This window comes from Galendromus occidentalis, unplaced genomic scaffold (genome assembly GCF_000255335.2).
Source record: "Galendromus occidentalis unplaced genomic scaffold, Mocc_1.1 scf7180000077524, whole genome shotgun sequence".
Classification (NCBI taxonomy): Eukaryota; Metazoa; Arthropoda; class Arachnida; order Mesostigmata; family Phytoseiidae; genus Galendromus; species Galendromus occidentalis.
In genome coordinates this window covers 441,989-461,303 of record NW_003805512.1, presented here as the reverse complement: position 1 = coordinate 461,303, position 19,315 = coordinate 441,989, and the positions used below count along the sequence as shown (strand labels likewise).

Below are 19,315 nucleotides of genomic sequence, written 5' to 3'. Positions count from 1 at the left end.
AATGGATGACTGACTACCCTCGGTATGGAGAGCGACAGGATAGCAACGAACTCAATGGAGAAAGAGCCACCGAGAGCAGTCGATCCTGAAGTCCCATAAATAGAGTATAAAAGCCTCGATGTTACCTAGCGATCGTTTACCAGAAATTACACATGGTGGAGCTCGTCGCGAGAGCCTAGGTCATTCGCGAAGGAAACTACGATCGATCGCGAGTTTCGGAAGCCAGAATCAAGGGGAAGCTCCCTTTGTAGTTTACTAATCTATTTCACATGTCGTCGCTCAATTCATTGCTTTTCAGCTCAATCCTCTTTAGCTTTTACAACCTATTCACACACATATGCTTCACGCTACGCTTCTCGGAAGTGGGAAATGCAGCCCGACGGGAACGGCTCCGATTCAATATTCCATCAATATCGCGTCCTCGAGGAGGAAGCCGAGGCATCATCGAAAAATAAGTGAAAGGTGGAGTTACGGTAAACATGACATAACCTGGCAGGCCGATGATGTGAGTGAGTCGAGGAGAGGGACGTTCGACCAGGAGCTGACCATTCGGCCTGTGTCCCGTGTCTGCTCCTTGCTCCCCACAAGGAACCTCACGTATGAAATGTACCAATTGAGTAAGCCGCTGTTCTGCGACCGAGTTTCCGCTTGATAATTACAGAATGCGGGGAGTATGATTGAACGACTTCACCATGTCCTTCGGTATCCGTGCTGTGATCTCAGGCCGCGAACTCCAGTTTGGCCTCGAGAAAGTTCCTCGCCCTCAAACCCGCGCCTGGTGACGGTAAGCTGTTCTCGGTAGGAAGTTTGTTCCTTTATGAGTTTCTTTCCGGCCTCGTTTCGCCACACCTCTCTTATTGATAGCAACGAACCAACGTATCGGGGCTCCGTGCAAGGTGGTGCGTAGCGTCGAAAATGTCAACGAGCCATTCGGTCGATGAGAAGCGTGAAAGAGACACTTTTCCGAGCGCCGCCTCTGGAACAGGAAAATGGAAGTTGGTCAACTCGAAACGTCATTGAAAGCCCTGTGAAGAATGTTATTGACGGAAAAGTTGTGGATAGGTATTATACTACGACGATTTTTTACCGCGCTGAGAAGGAACGATTGATTGTCGAGGAAAATATGTTTCCAGCCGCGGCTAATCGCGCCCCTTCTCGGAAAGAAAAGTCGTATTAAACCGCAGAGGGAGAATGTGCTAAGTTCAATGAGAGATGTCCGGTAGAACTTCTCTATGAGGTTCCATGAGGATGTTCCGAAAAAAAGGCGATTATGGTTTGGAGAATATGAGTGGGCTCCACAGCCCCTCTAGACGATATTGGCGTCGCCGAAATATGCATGTTGAGGAGGCTCAGACCAGCCCTTCGAAGCGAAAGCGATTCTTTCCGACTATAACTAGATCGCCGGAAATGGCGGTTTTTCGAATGTGCGCCAAGTCTCAACGCTCACTTGCAAATTGTTCCCGTTAGCACGAAGAGGCTTCCGGAAGCTGTGATTTGAAGAAAGCTTGGTGTCGACGCGACATCTCTCTGCGGGGGTTTCCCAGATGTCAATGATCATAACTCCTTCGTTCGTTGAAGGGGACATCGAGGAAGTGGCGCATGAGAGAGACCTGTGCAGGCCATCCGAAATTCCATGGGGGACTTTTTTCACAGCTTTCTGGCGATGAGGAACCACATCAGCGTTCCCGTAATTGCAAGCAACGAACCCTTGCAACGACAGCGAATCGCCGCTTCCCAGACCTTTATGATATGACATGACATCCCGAAAGAATTTCCCCATTGCTCCCTTCCCCATGGTGTTGTGACGAATTTCAGTCTTCTCGACAGGAGTAAAGGAGCGGTTCGCCGGGAGAATATTGTGATCCAGGCTGTACATTGCCGTAGAATTAACCTGTAAACACCGCTGACCGATCGACCGCGGTAGTCTGCATTGCGATCCAGCAGCTCGCCGGCTTCAAATGACCAGGATAAAGGGCCATTCCACCTTCGAGTCGAACGCCGACCGATGCCATCTGAGTGACTGAGTCCGCTAGAGGGGCAACGCTCTCGTAGATATGCTGAAGGCAGAGTCAGCGATTCCGCCGAAGCTGCCGTAAGCCCCGATATCTTCTGAGCTTACATAAACGAGCGATAGAGGAATCCCTCCCATCTCGTCGGAACGTCAGCTATGCCGAAGCATCTACATAGAGCGAAGGAATCCAAGTATTCGCCAAGTACTCGGGGCCTTGAACTCCGAGTCGGCCCTGCGACCTTCAACGAGGTTAATCAACTAGCGAGAACTTCTTCGTCTCCCTGAGAACAGACGCCGCGCCGCCTCGCCAACGAAAACACAGAGCCACACTCTCACCAGCTACACTATGTTTCATGTGTACTCAGGAATGACGAATGGTTTCCTGCTGTCACAGTTTCTTACTGGCTCTTGCCCAAAGTTTGCTCTGATGTTCCTGACTTCCACTTTGCTCTTGGGGCTCTTGTTCGGAGAGAAAGGAAGAAAATGCTACGTCCAATCGATGAAAAAGACCTAAGCGTCGATTTGGCCCTCGGAAGAGGTCGGAGTTACGCAACCATGCCAAGGCTCTCTCTTACGCTCAAAGAGCTCCATCAGCGGACGCCGCCTCGCATAACGTTGCGTCACTTTGTGAATCTTCAACCCCTATTCGCTCTCCAGGTCAGTGCTCTGCTCGGAGCCCGATATCGAATGTGACGTCACTTCCCGCTTTCTCTTCCCGGGCCAAGAGCGAGGATTGGAGAGAGGCTCGCCCGGTATTCGAAATGTCGTGCGCAATACACTTCTCCCTCTTTTAAGGAGGTTTCGTTCCCCTCGAGAGATCCATTGTCAACAGATTCAGCCTGGGAGGGGAATCATAAGGGGCAGGAACCAATCAAGTAATCCGTGATTCGGCCTGCACTCGGAGCCGATTCTGTATTCCCCGAACCTTCGCGCGCCCCCTGATGAAACTGTGACCTCAAAATCGAGTCGTCGATCCGTGCCAGAGAAACCCTTTTCGAGATATCTTATTTAAACGTGAACTGAAAGAGAGAGCGGGGGAGTTCCTTGTCTCTCGCCTTTCAGAGATCACTCGAGAGCTCGATGGCTCCTCATTGAAAATGTATCCCTATCTGAAACGACCCAAGTTCATTCTACGTAAGTTGGATTCATCGGGCGGTATCGGAATCTTCAATCACCCCTCTTTCGAGGAGGACCCGAAACATGCAGATGTTCCTACTCCGAACGTCCACAGCAACGGGAGACGGGTGGATCGGAACACGGGCTAAATAGTTCACTCCCGGGCGTGACCCTCTTCTAGTTGGAGAGTTCAAGGGCACTTTCGACCAAGACGTTGACGTTGCGCGAATTCGAGCTCCCCGAGTCCACTTACCGCAAAAAATCAACAGCTCGTTTCGGTATCAACATCCAATGCTGACGGCGATCCAAGTGACTTGCATTCGCACATTCCATAGCGAGCCTACTCGGATTCAAAGTTTCGGGTGTAAGGCTCGGAGGAATCTGGATCGATCCGATTCCTGTGAAACCTTGGGCCACCAGAGATCGATAGAGTGGAGACAAATAAACGGAGCGTGGAACAGAAAATCAAGGACCGCAGCCGGATATAATCCAGGGTAAGCTCGGGACGCTCTCGCTGCTGAATGCGAGATGGAGCGATGAAGCACTCTCTTCGCTGATGTTCGGCTCGACTCGAGCTAATGTGAACAAGGAGGAGCTTCTCGAGCCCACCTTCCCCGATTTCTCGAGAGAAGCCCCTCCACAACAAGATTAGCGACGAGCCAATCTCACAAGCTGGGCGAGAACAAGCCCCCGTGTTGTTTTTCATTCATTGATTCGAAAGAGCATTTTGAGACGCTCCACTGGAGTGACCCGGTGCTTGCGTCGTCGAAAATTCCATGAGGTCACGAGGATCCCGGGACGAGCTCGAATCGGATAAGACGTCGTAGCACCCGTAAGCAAAATGGTGTATAATACAACGTTCTTACTCACCATGCCGATGAGTCGACCTTTTGCGTCCATGCACAAGTACCGCTTCGCTTTCACTCCTTTTATGCTGTAAAGGCGCAGAGCGACCGGTTCCAATTCCAGTATTGCTGAAACAGTCCAAAAATTTCTATCAGTTCGAAGCAGCTCTCCTAGCGACACTCGTCGTGAATGGGTGTAGAGGGCCCTCCCGATAGAGCCGGGGGCCGTGAGAGTTCGATCAGAAATCGACTCGAGCCCTTCATTTGATAGCGAGCAAGATCGAATTGCGTCCATTGATGTCTTAATCCGCTGCTCTCTTGCTATATTTCCCGGTTCTCGATTTGAGCTCGATGGCTGTGACGCTTCGGCGTCGCGTCGCCAGCTAGAGAACCATGAACGACTCAAAGCGATATCTATGTACATTGTCGTAGGAAGCAGAGATGGTATCCGAGCGCTACGATGAACGGCACGTTAATCCTCCCAATATGGGTCCGGAGCATTCGAAGCATTAGGAAATCCCCTCTTCTCTTGTTTTGTTCGAAAGAGTTACATTTTACGATGTTTATTTGGAAGCGTGGAGAGAAGACGCGTGCATGGGTGATAAGGATGAGATAGGCAAACCAGCGGCATATCACCCGCATTTGATACATTCGCAATTAAATAACGTGCTCCCCTTTGGTTGAAAAAAAATCTTCCTCCCACAGAAAACCAACAAGTTCTGGATTCTGAGCTGCTCTGCCCGATTCTGCAACTCTCCGGTCAAGGAAACGCTGATCTTCATGTCAGCACCGGTCAGATCGCACTTAAACCTCGCACCTATTGAAATCATTACAGCTTTAATCGGAAAACGAAAATTATCTAAAGAGAGAAATTCCGCTCGGCGCAGAGGCAGCACTACACGACCCCAAAAAATCCTGACAGCGGATGAAGACAACGCTGAGACCAAATCCAAGATGGGAATCCCGTATACCTGATTGGCGGAAGACGAATATCGCGTTCATTTTCGGTGCGTGATCGGTTTCCAGTCGCCTTGTGAGCGTATATAGTAGTACATGTATGTGTAGTTGACGGGAGCCGCGGACGAAGTCCGAAGAAACAAGCTTATCATAGAATGCTGTAAATCACGCTGGCGATCTTCGAGCGACGTCGGTGCTCATTCTGTTTGAGGACAGCTCCGTCAAGACGCCACCGCCTGTCGGGAATCCTCCAGTGAACCTGCTGGGGTCCCTGTGGATTCGGACGCCCCTTGTGGCGACATACTGAACCATTTATGGCTTGATAATGACAGAAAGCAAGGGCGGGCGGACGGACGAGCAGGTATGGGAGGCATCCCAGACAACAGCAAAGCGTGAGCGACTTATGGCTCTTATGCCCATTAAGATTACGTCGAGTAGCGTGCGGTGCCGTCGCCGCAATATGAAGTTGCTGGTGAAATGCTGCGAATCGTCTTGGCAGCCATCGATCAGATAACTTGAGAGGCCGAATAGATCTACGGACGGGATACCACCAGAAATCGAACGACATGAACTCCATTCGAAGCGTTCGCTTTCACTCACTTTATCGCTCGCTTGTGTCTCGAATTAATTTTCGTCTGGCTTGTCGTCCATGAAATCCAGAAGAAAAACTCTTTCGATCGAGGAATCTGCTCGGGGGAGTACTCGAATCTTTCGCCCCACGGGCGGTTGGATTGATTGTTTCGACCTTTACAAAGTCAAATAGTGCGGATCAATGCTCCGCGTATTCATACATATGTGACCCGAAAAATCTTATGGGAACTTCGACGCATCCAATGTTTTCTACTTTGGAAGCGGCCCCTTACAGTGACATTTTATGTCCCGGAAGGGTCGAAGCTATCGTTCCATTCGACTTCACGGCTACGGCCGTCTGAGGTCCTAAGAGAGCATCGCAGCGAATTCCTGCGGAAGCGCGCTCGGACACCCCCTTCAAAACTGATGGCAAACAGTAATAAACATATACTCACGACGAACCGCGCGTCACCGGCAGAATCGCTCCGTTGCAACGGAGACTCACTGCAACGGAATACTTCCAGAAGTATCTCTACGGAAAGCCAGCCGACGGATTGGGGAAAAATGTCGGTCTACGGCAAATTCGCTGTGTAGGTTTTCGTTGTTCGGAGACTCTTCTTCAGTGTGATTGATAAATAATCCACTGATATTTTCGGCTCCGCATGTACCCTATTAGACTCGGGCTCGTAGGTGTCTGAGATGAGGTTGATTGAGAATTGCTGCGCTTGCTGAGCGCTGCTGCCCTTGCTGCTAGGGTGACATCTCCTGCGGCCCGCACTCTTTCTCTTTACTACGAACAGCTCACTTGACACTTGACGCTCACCCGCCCCCCCCCCCCGTGATGCTACTGGCTCCGAAACTCACGGAAATGCACCTTCTCCGAGGGTGTACGAGTACCGTTATCGCGTCCCGAGAGCACGGTATCCCGACGGCTCTTACGGGCGTCTTTGAATACGAACATCTAGTAGTAAAACGCCGAACTGGACACAGCATATTTGCCGGTGTTGTCTACGCCAATTTTATCCGAAGGGATGGATTCCGTCCCGATACGTCGCGGTTTACGACGTCGACCGCCTGTATCATCCCAATCGTTAAGTTACAAGTATCGATCCTTATTCAGCTGTCGTCGATTCCGGGTACGTAGAGATCATCAGAAGAGTATCGGGTCGGCAAAAAATACAAATCGGATATCTTCGAATCACCCCAGCCAGGGACTAGTCGAAGAAATCGAAGGAACGTACGGGGTTCGGAGCGGGAAATTATCCTCGCTTGAGCCTGCGGTTCCGCAGCAATCTTAGGGTGCAGCCTCTTTCAATACTGTCACAGGGAGCACCGGCGGCACGTTTCGTCCGCGTTGAGGGTAGAACGAAGAAGAAGGCTTTCTGGGAACGATTCGTTCAAATATCCGCGGACGAATAAATCTTTCAGGTGCCCTTTTGAGAAGATTCGAATAACTCCGTGTGAAGTATGTCAAGGATTCAGAGTTAATCGACTACATAACAAGCGAACGTCTCCGGCTGCTCAGTCGCGGTAAAGTTGCTTGTGGTGGCGGTTCGACGAGCGCTTCCTCACCGAGCGCTTTCCCGCCCGATCCGAATTGCGAATCGCAGAACTTCCCGAACTTTGACTACCGATAACATTAGTACTATTGTAGTTCAAATGATTTTCCGGGTTGTATTTCTGTCCGATAATGAGCTTGCGTGGCTTGCCGCTTGCCTATCGAAATTCCCAGCCGCGACAGCCTATCATTCGGTGCCCTCCCGGATGGAAGACATTGGAGTACGTACATATGTATAAATGACGCATGAATGAGCTATGCTGCTTGCCCGAGAAGCCCGTGAATGGAGTCTGTGGTTGGTGGGTAGGTAGGTAGGTAGGTACCCCGTGGAAAGCATATCTGCGCATAATTGACGCTCCGGGAATTATCTAGACCCCGAACCGTGTCCAGGGAGCGGACTTACGACGTTTCGAATCCGCGTCGAAGCAGCGAATGGAGTGGCAAATGATGATGCACACCCCGGCTGTCTCCGAGAACACTACAAGCTATGCTCCGCCATTTAATTCCACAATTGTGGTGACTTGATCCTGATAATTCTGGGTTACGTCTCAAAATATTTATGATTCTAAAACTATCCGTCTTTCTCAAAACTGCATTGCCACGTTGCACGTGAGTTGAGGAATGCCTCTCATGGAGCTCCGATGAGAGTCTCCGGAATCAGGACGAGCGCCCAAGATGTGAAGCCGATTCTTCCTGAGCTCTCGAGTGCTCTCCAAGATTCTGTGCCCACCGTGCGTGTCAGTCATAGCCGTGTCAGCGAGCTCTCGCAGAAATATTCGAAAGAGGGTGAGAAGTTTGCGCTTCTCGATTCCCTTAATACCGCACTCGAGCAGCTCGGAAACGAAGATGTGCCAAATGGTCATCACTGCAGAGAGATGGATGGATTAATGAACGATGATGCGCCCTGGATGATGACGAGTTCACCAACCTCATCGACTGATCTAGATAAGGAAGCAAACAGCCTCGCACTACATACACCACCCTCCAGTCATCTACTCTACAGATCGTGGCACCGAGTTTTCCGATCGCCCTGACTGCCGAATTCCGCGATTCCACTCCCCTCACCGAGACATGATGAGCAATCAGGATCTCAGAATCGAGTGGGGAATGCCGGCGGGCGTCGCATCGATTGAAAATTGTCCTGTTCCCCATGATTTTCCAGTCATTGAATCGGTGAAAACGAATACACTGCTGGCTGCTGCCTACTTAGAGAATACGTATTTTTTCTCGGAGATAGAAAAGCAGGTTAAGTCCTCCCATGGCGAACAAGCGGCACCCCACCAGCTCCCTCAGGGCGGATAGACATTTCGTCTGCATCCTTAATAGGAAAATTGTCGCATCCAGAATGATGGAATGATTGCCATGCTCTGGTCAAGGTCCTGCGGCCACTACAAAGCCACCGGAGCACCTCTGAGGCGCCATAAAGCGTTCCGGTCAGCAATAATTTTTCTTCCTCATCAAGAAGAGTAAGAGTTGTCCTCTGGAGTACTAAGACGCTCCTGATTTACCGCGAAACACATTTATCGCTGGAGCTTTCCGCGACATTCGGCTCAATCGACCAATAGTCGCTCCTATACCCTGAATTCAACTATTGAAGCTCCCCGTGAGGAGGGGGCGATTGGTCAAGAGCCGGGATCGCAGTCTATTGAGTCTATACATTGCAATCCCTCCACAACCAGGCGCGGAATTCGCATGCATGTACGGTAACTCTCATCCGCGCCCTGTGACAGAGGGAGACTAATGGTGCCATTGGTTCCAAGTCGGGGCTGGGTAAGACTTTTGACGATATGGTGTAAAGCAAAAAAATATCCATGACGCTTTCCTCCACAATTGTTTCGAGAGTCGCTCCTGAAATCTGAAATCCCCAGCTCACGATCGTCTCGTATCGCCAGTTCCCGAGACGTTTCTCCGGCATGCGTTCGCTCCCGACGAAAATCTCCAGTGCGGCATTCGAGCCAGCGACAAAGTTATCACCGTGTCGTGAGGAAGAAGAACATTTCTAGCGAGTCCTTGATGATGGTTCTAATGCCGTCGATTTGTTACACTGATAAGGGGCAACCTTCCGCCGTTGATCTGATACAAGCGATTCGGGATCATCAATAAAATTCGCGCTGTTTCATCATCAGGACAATGTCTTCCCGAAGTTCAGGAGGATTGTCGAAAGGTTGGGGAAATCGATATTCGGAACCAGCGACCTCTCGGCATTGCCTCAGCCTTTGGGGAAAGATCGAACCTGAGAGCCTCGAACGTATCGACGGCGAAATATCAATCCCTCGATGAAAAACACAAACAAGTTCGAGACAGTCGAGCCGGAACGATCGAGAGGCGAGCAATGAATGCGCGACCCAATCAAAACGATTTTCACAACGAATCGTCCCAGGGAACGCCCACAATATCTGGTGCTTTCTGAAAATATTTCATTGAAGTCCCAGATTCAGAGCAACGGCAATCTTCCAAACCATGCCGTGGTCGCTCTAAGTCTTCATCGGGCTATTCCAGGCGTTTGGGTCATAGATCCGAGTGATATGAAGCAATCAAAAAGCGACCCTCTCAAAAGGTGCATTGGCAGCCGAAAGGTATCTGAGCTACGCTGTATTTCCCGCGGTATCCCCGACGTCTGAAATCATAGTGTCGCCAAGACGCTCTACGAAGAAAGAAGAGAGAAACCTAAATCGATGGATGGCTTCACCGGATACACTCACAATTGATGGAGTTCAGGTTTTCCGAGCTAAAGTCGTGAAGCTTCAATTTCACGCTCAACGGGAGACTTCACGGGGGGCGAAGGCGATATCTGGAGCTTTCAACACAGAGACTCTCCTACATCGCGACCTGCGGTCGAGCCGATGTGCTAGCAAGCAACAAAAACCGATGCTCGGGCATCTCTGTACGATATCGGCCCGGCTCCGCAGTCATTCTCTTTGAGAATGATGTCTCCTACGTTGCAACGGAGTGAAAGTTTTCACTCATCGGCCATGGCTTTGACGTTCGTATTCGCTCCGATTGGAGTCCCCGCGAGAGGTTCTCGTTGAGTGCCGTAATAAGATCGCTCGCATTGTGGCGACTCACAAGATATGGTCATCTTTATTGATTGGCTTCAGAAAATTCGATGCAGAACTTACGGGTCAGAAGCTCCCGGAAGCCTTCTTATTGATGGACTATGACTGTATATATCCCTGTCTGATAGGCTCTCCCGCTGTCGAGTATCGGAGGGATGAACTTCGAAAACCTTTAATCTCGATCGGTTCCGATTCGGAGGAAAAAAACTATGCTCATGAGAAGTCCACGGGTGAGCTCGTAATTTTTCCCCATCAGAGACGCGGGACGGATACTTCGGCAATCAGGCAGCCCAATAGTGTCTCGAAGCAGATCCGATGGTCTTGATCATCGTTGACGTTATCAAATGTCTTGCACTTTTAAGACACGAATACAGTACAGCTGCTCCTCCCTCTTCTAGAGCCTGTACCGCGTAGAAGCGATCGGGATTCCCCCGATTCGCGAGCGAGGCTTTCCCTCTTTCCGAAGAGCCGGCTCAACGCGATTCGAATGTACCGATTTTTTGTTGCTCTTCAATCAAATTGTGCACATTCACGAGACGAACGTTCTTTTTTCGGGTGGCACTTGAGCGGCTCGTAACTCTTTGAGTGCCGCTCCGATGCGGGTAAGCAGGGCATCTAGGGAGGTTGTAACTTCTAATCGTTATTAGCCCTTTCAGTTTCTGCGATGACGTCCGTATACTTCGTCTTGAGAAGGTGAATTATCCGTCGTAACGGGACGCTCCTCTTCACCGAAGACGAAGGGTTCGTTTTTCTGATATAATTCTGGTCATTGCGGGAGCGTTACAGATGCTGCCCGATGGCACTCGGTCGCTGGGAAGTCGCGAAACCGCAGTGTCTGATTTCCGAAGAATACCTCACTCCACAGAATTTCAGCAGCGGATGCCGAAGGCTCCACGGAAGGTTTTGAAGTCTTGATCTAAAAATTGCGTTGCGAACACGTTTCAGAGAATCCCTTATTCTAAAACAACGGAGGCCATCGCTTGATCCTTCGAACGCGAGCGTAAATGACAATATATGTCGCTGTTATTATCATTTTCAGACCTCGTCTTTCCCGTTTTGTTTCGGAAAGGCGTTCTACGTAACGTCGGAGCACTGTCGGGGGAGCGGAACATTGTCACAGAGAAACGATTGAAATCCTTCCAGTGCGCAGTGAAAATCAAAGAGAACTTGCTTCACCCACGGGATCAGCTGACAACAGCCTGATTAATGATTTCTTAAACTTTACGGCAACGAAACAATCGGAAATTGAAATCGCCGTGAGATGCTACTTTTCGAGTGACTCGTTTCGTGATGCCCAACCGACGTGTCAAGCCGAGCCGCGGACGGCGGAAAAACGATGGATGAAGTATAAATGTCTGAAATTTTTGACAGTGTGTAAAATCCATTCATTATGGATGGCTTTGTGAGTGGAAACCGCAGGCATGGAGAAATAGAAGAAATGGAAGTATCACTCACGCTCGTTTGAAAGAAAAATCGAGGCCAAGTGTGAGCTCTACTCAAAATGTTTCTCCGCCGCTGCCGCTTCTCGATCGTGGGTGTTGGACCCCTTCCTCATAGGGGCGGATGTAATTCTTCTTCGGTTGTTTCGCCCATTCACTCCGGCAGCAACTACTGAAAAATCACTTGCCGCTCAGCGGGGCGAGCCGTGACCCAAGTCAAGTTGACGGAGTGCCAATAGTTAGTCGAAGTTGGGTTGACCGCTAACGCCGAGTCGTAGCAATGGTTTTGAGTGGCGTCGGGAGGGGCAGATTCTGCGGACCCAATCGGTGGACCAATCGATCGACACCGTCGCTTCTGGGTTTCTCCACCTCATGCGAGTGCAGCCCTGACACAGAAGTCAGGAACGCCGCCTAAGATCAGGGAACGCTTGCGATTTCCATAGCGTTCAACCTTCGCGACGCTTTCAATCTCTGAGCCTTGGAGAATCCGCGAGCTCGCGCACGACATGACATTGCGCTCGTAGCTCACCTCCACGCTGAAAGAACATCGTTGAGCTATTGAACGATCCGAGCCACCTCTCGAAACGATGGCTGGACTCCTGCGCCGAGATCCGCCGAGAGAATCCGAGGCAGATTTTGAAAATGCGAATTGTTCGTGCTTATTCAAGTGAACCTGTCGTCGAATCGATCGAAATAATTTGACAGCGCTTCCCAGAGGACCGGATCAAACGGCTTCCAGTTTTGATGCGAGGCTCTCAAATGGTCCTCGATTGCTCGGTCGACGACGGGGGATTTCGGATTTCCCGGTCTTATTCAAGTCGTGTTCCGATCCAATTCTAACCGAGAGATGCTTCTGGGCTCGATGACCCTGTCAGAGCGCGTATCGATGCCGAAAAGACTCTTATACCCTGTTCCCCTCAATGTGTATCTTATCCATCGACCATATGGATCCGGTCGCCAAGTCGCATCCAGTCGCATTCAGTCGCCAAGTTGCATCCACGGTTGTGTGAGCTAACAATATTCGAGACTACTCTAGGAGGACGAGTTCCCTCAGAAGAGCGTTCGAGGGGTCTTATAAATATTTGTGTCTGGAAGCGCCCGTGTCTGCCTTCAAGAGCTCTTCAAATTAGTTTTGTCGGTCTTTTACATCGCATCGTAGATCGGTCTTGAACTCTGCAGCGAGTTCCAAACTCTCAGCAGGTAGAGCTGTTCTTGTCGGTTTTCTTGAAAAATTCCAAATGCGTCTCTTTGAGTCTACTCGAGATCTACAAAAAACAACACTCGATCCTACATCGGTGAGCTGATGAACAAACGGAAGACTGACGGGGCGAACAAGCGAATGCCATGAAGCTGAACTCGATTAGCCCTCTTTGTACGTCTGAGTGATTCTTCTCGGTGAAACTAGCGGGGCACTCGAGATTGCCGCGTCTTTTTATTCATTACACACAGTTTCTCCCCGTGGATATTGCTCTTTTGTGAAGACCCGAGAAACAAACAGTGAGTCGCGCACGAGGCGCCAGAGTTCAAGGTACGCTTCGTTCTGACAGAGAGAGTTTTACCTTCGCTTCCTACTAGTAGAATTTTTCATTCATAGTAGGTGTGCCGCAGGAACGCTGCGCAATCTGAGTAGGCATTGTCACCGCTCGGACTCGACGATCGGCTGCCGCGAGGACCTCAGTCTTTCATTAGGAATACACTCGGTAAACCCCGAGACGACTGATGCTAATAAAGCTCTGCTGAGAAGCGTAATCAAGGTGAGTCTTGGACGTGCCCATTAGCACCGGTTGAAGATTCGGGAGCGATTTGATGGCTGCAACGAGTCCCGGTACCGAGTCCGGTATCATAAATAATTGCAGCCGAAAAGAAGTGAGAATGCGCCGGGCTGGATACCCCGACATTCCGGTATGAGCCAAAGCTCGGCATCATTTTCCGGAATCAATGTCGGCCTTATCCGTTCGGCTAGATGCGAAGTAACCGGTGGCTTAATCGCGTCGGAGGTCCGACTGGGCTGTTTGGCAGTGTTTCGGCGGGACTCATTCAACGAGATCGCGTGGTCGAGGAATCCATCGAACTGCGATAAGGAACCAGAAAACCACTCGTTTCTGCATTTTGACAGCTACAAATCAAATCGCGTTTCGGAGATCCGACACCGGAGGAATATTCAAAGAGAAACCATCGAGCCGATTCGTTCGTCGAGCGAGTCCAGCGACGTGGCGGGACGATTTCTCTCCGGGATCGCACGAAGCCTATAATGGGCGATGCTTGAGAGCTTCCGCCCTGACAGCCTAAACTAGTTATACGGAGGAATGCAGAGGCGCTTTCAGAACTGTCATATACATATTCGGAAAACAATATCGATTTTGAGAAACTCTTCACCGTCTCTTTGAGTCATCGGGAGTTGATGAACGAGCAGCAGAAGCTCGGAACTCGATTTGTGGCCGGGTGAAGTGGCTGGCGATGAGGTCTGGACACTAATGAATAGAAGACCGGAGAGCTCTACCACGGAATTCTCCGAGTTTCCCTATGCTTCTAAATCTTAAGTTTATGCTCGTTTAGAGACTTGATACCACGTCTGAGATAGATTACAACAAATTTCTGGCCGAATCGCCTGCATATATATCCGTCCCCCGTCTGAGGGAAGGCTCATGGAAGCCGCACGTGGAACGCGATGCCACGCTTTCTACTAGAGAGCTCGCTCGAAGTCACCGTTCACGAGAACCAGTCCAAGCGTCTTGCTGCGCCGGAAGCCGTCGCAACTCGCGGTCCTCATTGGAGTCCGCGAGTTTTCCCGATTGGATCGGGATCCGGAGAGCGAATGTTCTGCCGGGTGTTGTAGCTGACACAGGGCGTCGTGATAGCTGTTGTAGGAATTCGGCGGACTCTCGGAAAGCATACGGACATTCACCCATACCCGTACATGGGGCATCGGGAGCCGAGAGCTGAGTCCTGCTCTGGCAGAGAATGCGGAAACGCAAACAACTATCTAGGGTCAGCGACACCCCTTGGTAGTGGCGATACGCCCTTTTCGTTCTCGCTCCCGGAATTAGGGGAAAATGGCGGGTCTATAGACCTTTGGAAACATCTTCGATCGAGCTCAGTCTCGCAAAATTAGCGGGTGATTAGGCACAGCGAGGTCGACATTCAGTTCGGAACCCTTTGGGGATCAGAATTGTGCACAATGATGCTTCTCTGAAGGAGAGTCATTCGGATTTGTTACTGTGTGACTATGGTCGAGGGGTCAGCTAGAGAATCCTCATGTACCGAGTTTTTCATCGTCTAGGATTTCGTCGTAACGAGGCTCGCACTTTATCAAAACTACAAAAACTACGTACACTCACCGAGATCACTGCGGACCTCACTTGTTCCCTCGACGGTTCCATTGGCTGTTATTTTGAGATTGTATCCATTCTTCGAGTAAAGTTGTAGGAATCGACCCAATTTTGAAGTATGGCCAGACGACGGGGCATGCTGGTGCTGGTGTCGGACACGGATCGGATGCGGGGTGGGTAGGATCATTTTCTTCTTCCTCGGATTCTCTTTTGATGCGATTTTCGCTTTCCCGTGCTGTGACTGGCTTTCCCGCTGATGTTCCTTGCGGTGATCTCGCCGCTCGTGAATCGGTCGTAAGGACTCAGTGCTCGCTTCATCGGCGGGGTAATCTTCCACGTTCTCGAGCTCTTCCGGGGACAGTGAGTCGTCTTCTTCCGAACTGTCGTCCTGAGACCCGTCCAAAACGACTTGTTCCGCTTGGAAATCCCGGAGTTGTCTATTTTCGTTTTCTAGTTCGTTTGAAGATGGAACCTCAGAGTGGCGGTGGTGGTGGTTGGGTTTTACAGGGGCAGCGCAGGCCCCCCTCCGAAGAGAGCCAGGACCAGCCCGGCTGCAAAAATGACCACAAGTCTGCGGGAGGCCGTCTTGTTGCATTTCCCGTTGGCCAACGTGATCCGAACCCGGGGGTTTTGCCTCTTCACCTAGGTCTCGCGACGTGCAGCCCCGTTCACTTCCAGTTTCTCTGACTGAGGGCTCACTTGGAACTATCAAAATGCGACGCTCGAGTAACACTGTCTATCGTCGCGATTCACCGTCCGTGCCTTGACGCACATTTGATAAATGAACAACCGAGCGATAATCATGAGTAGATCGAGACTCGAACAATCACCTTCGACCGGCGTACCGGATTCTTCTTCTGATCTTCACCCGCCGGTTACCCATGTGCTCGCGCCCTCCCCTTTGACGTCTCTCTCTCGACGTTTTCCCTTTCCGCGGTGGCAAGCGTGAGAGATAGCCGGACGAGCAGTCCTAGAGCACGACGATACCCTGCGCGCGGTCTCTTGGCTTCGTTCCTGAACCGGACAGATCTACCTATTAAGAGCTCATCCATGTATAGTATTTCCGTGCTCCTGAACACGCGCTCCTCCGCCTCAATCAACCGGTCAATTACCTGATTGGCTCAAGGCTGCCATTCCAGAAATGTCTGTCGCGAGGTCATCGCTGTCGTTCACTTTTACGAACGGAATCCGAATTCGATTGAATTCAAGGTTTCTACGTGTCTTGGAAACCTACAGAAAGGTCGCCGGTGACCGGCGAGATCCTTTCAGTCGCTCTGTGACGATTGTGGATCTTGAGGTATTGAATTTCTTCCGAAAAATATCAAGCGTTTCTATCTTCACTGGGGGAATGTTGAGAATGTTTATCCGATTTGTTCTGTATTTCAAGAATGGTGGACCTCGACCCCCGTTGTAAGAGTCCCGACAACAAGCGCTCCCGTGTCAGCCGAGTGAGGCGACAACATGTCCCTCGACCTCAGACGGGTGAACATGACTGGAACTTGCACGACTCGAGCGGCTCACGGCGCCGAAGTTGTATCCGGAATACCAAAGCGAGACGCGGGAAATTCTCCCGAAATTCTTCGAGACTCACGGCAATTTCAGTATCGCCGGCGAACAGCATTCCATTGGCTGAGGCCGCTGGACGGATCCCACCGCGAGTGCCGAATATATCGCACAGCGCTTCTCCATCAACCAGTGCTTCCTCACACAATGGGCATGTGATATTCGGGTCAGAGAGGGGTTCGAATATTCTCCTGGAAGTCATTCTCCTCGGTCAGTGCAGCCAGACGCTCGAAGCCGCCTTCTGGGCTCATTGTGCCTCGTCTCCAGCATTTGTGGTACAACCCCAGGATGCTTCGTAAACCTTTGAAAGAACCAGAAAGTCCATCACGGTCCGCGGGCGATTTCACGCTCTCGCGACTCGATGAGACATAGGCGGAAATCCGGGCCCGAGTCCCAGTCCCGGGTCATTGACAGACTCGCTGACTCGAGGTTGTAGTCTAGAGCCGCTTCGGAGCTCGGATGATCTTTTGTTATTAGTTCTGGCCCCCCAAATATAGGATAATTTTGAGCAACTTCAAGGCACGTGCTGTCGAAGCTGTCCCGATCTCGGAACACGCGAAGCGAACTCGTATCCTCCGGGGAATCCGCGCATTGCTCATGAAAGTGATAATGGGACGGAAAATCACGAGCTTTAACGATTCAATGTCCCCGGATCCGCGGATGTCCTTAGTGAAACGTCATCATTTTGGCAACCCTTCTGCCAGACGAACTATCTGACGAGCTAGCGCGTTCGCCAGATCGCCCGTTGGCTTGACCGGCGTCACGTACGCCGCCGATGACGTACACCTGTAGTAACTGACTATGCCGCTCTGACAGTGAGCCGTCGATTTCGAACGTGCTACTTTGAATGACGACCGACGTCGTCGTCGGCGGCGGCGGCGGCGCAGCGGCAACAAAGCACCGGCTTCGCTGGAGGATAGAAACAGCTAGTTTAGAATAGTCTACGACGAAAACGCTTGCCAATCACGTTCGGTCTGCACGTAGCCCGCGACCGACTGTGGCAGCGTCGCGCGAGACTCGCTCTGGGCGCAGACTAGACAGATAGCGAGATTCGGCTCTCGCCGAGTATCGTCGCACTCTCGAAATAGCATTCCTGATATTAGTACAGTTCCATGAGCTGAGCTGCTCGATCGGCTCTGCGGGAGCGGTTCATCTCTTGACAATGATGAAAGCGATCGGGAAGTCATTCATGCCCCAAAAATCATTGATTACCTACGGATTACCACTTTGCAGGTTTTTATAATGATAATGAAGAAAGGATCGCGTATTCGGGTCGATTATTCATAATTCATTTGAAGTAGAATATCTTGTCCGCTTAGGCTAAAAAAAATCATATCTCAAAATCACTCTGGAACCTCGTCACTGTTGCTACAAGGTGACGAATGGGTCGCTGCTTCGGCATGATCGGAAAGATTCGCTTCCAAATGCGTTCCAGTTTTCATCGAGTTTTCACGGTCCCGTCAGGAAGCGTCAGGAGTTCGGCGAAATCCTGTTCTGAGAGCAGACTTCAGCTCTGGGGACTTACTTTGACTGCGGGAGCTCGGAGTGTCGAAAACCGTCTGATCAGATTGTATACCCAGAAGGGATGGGTGTTATTATCACGAATCCCCTTAGGTGCGAAGTTCGCATCATCTGGTGACAATTCTTTGGCCAATCGCCGAATCCGCCGCATATACTCGTTCTCAGTCTGAGGCAAGGTTTGCGTTCTCGGGTTCGGCGTTCCACTTCTGTACAGAACCGATTGGAGCAGAGGCGCATCCAGGATACTTCGAGGGGTCAGTGCAGCGGAGGAGGGGCGGATGGGTACCTGACACCTGCATCAATGTAGGGAAGACAGGCGGTCGGGATCCTTAGGAGGATCCTCCTTTGGGATCAGCCCCTGTGATCAGACCCCCTCTGCCTCAATCAAGTCGGATCGACGATGTGACTCCCCCATGCGGCATGTTGTTGGCGGCGATTCCGAGAGCGAGCTCTCTAATGCAGAGCCATTGTCGAAAGGAACCCTGACCAGAAGGCGCGCAGAATTCGCAACCCCCCTGTGTAGTCAGACGCCGCAAGCATCAAATTGCCTTCTCCATCGGCCAAGAGAGCGTGGATACGGCGACTTAAAGCTAAAAACGAAGGGAAAATATGGCTGTCCTCTAATTTCGGTCCCTGCCGACAACTTGAGTTCATGCAATCGAAGAGCCTCTCGGGCGGTCTCTAGGCTACCGAGGTCAGGACTGGAATGAATTTTGGATAGCCGCCCCATTGCCACACGCTGAGAGTTCCCTCGTGAGAACTGGCAATGGCGACAAAGTCTTGACTGAGGTGGAGGGGACCTGGGCAGAGAAGTCTGCACACTGGGATGGGCCGACTCTCGAGATAGGTGATCGCACTACTTTCCCGGCTTCGGTGCAGACGACACGTCTCTTGCCGTCCGAGTCTTCGTTTCTAGCACGTCGCGAATCAAGGTATGTTGCAATCGACGCAGGCACTGGCCGTTTCGTATTTCCATTCTTAGAATCTTCCACCGGCATGCCCTCGAATCCGTTGAAGCCGTAGACGAATATCAAGCAGTTCCTTCCTCGAAACTGGCAAGACTTTGCAACTTTGAGGAAAGCCGATTCCGGGTCCGAATATGCGAGCCGGCAACGAGGATGACTTCATGGAGCGTTCTGGAAAACTTCTGTAGTTCCTGCCGGCCTCAAGGCGCACGTCGATAAAGCGGGAGATGAGTTGGTGACTATCGATAGCTCGCCATGGGAGGGGTGGGACAGCTCGAAAATCTCGCCTGATTCCAGGCTCTTCAGATACATCGAATTCTCCTCCACGTCAGTCAACTCATCAGTCACTTCATCATTTGAGACGGTCAAAGAGGGTGCAGCTCGC

The 19,315-nt window shown here is 51.0% G+C and overlaps 1 protein-coding gene across 1 annotated transcript; it reads right to left on the bottom strand.

Annotated features, from left to right (window-relative positions):
• Positions 1-763: 763 nt before the first annotated feature.
• LOC108864834 (fibroblast growth factor branchless) lies at positions 764-15,476 on the bottom strand. The gene is made up of 3 exons (XM_029112661.1): positions 14,885-15,476; positions 3,998-4,101; positions 764-976 (listed from the first exon to the last, which is right to left on the bottom strand). Exons 1-3 carry the CDS (start codon positions 15,474-15,476, stop codon positions 764-766), a joined length of 909 nt encoding a protein of 302 aa, XP_028968494.1.
• Positions 15,477-19,315: the final 3,839 nt, after the last annotated feature.

Excerpts from the sequence above, each read along its gene's own strand:
- LOC108864834 (XM_029112661.1), bottom strand. The coding sequence starts at position 15,476 with ATGCAACAAGACGGCCTCCCGCAGACTTGTGGTCATTTTTGCAGCCGG. Across the intron at positions 4,102-14,884 it reads CCGCAGTGATCTCGGTGAGT|CAATACTGGAATTGGAACCG; the intron begins GTACGTAGTTTT and ends GGACTGTTTCAG. Across the intron at positions 977-3,997 it reads AAGGTCGACTCATCGGCATG|AGGCGGCGCTCGGAAAAGTG; the intron begins GTGAGTAAGAAC and ends TTCCTGTTCCAG.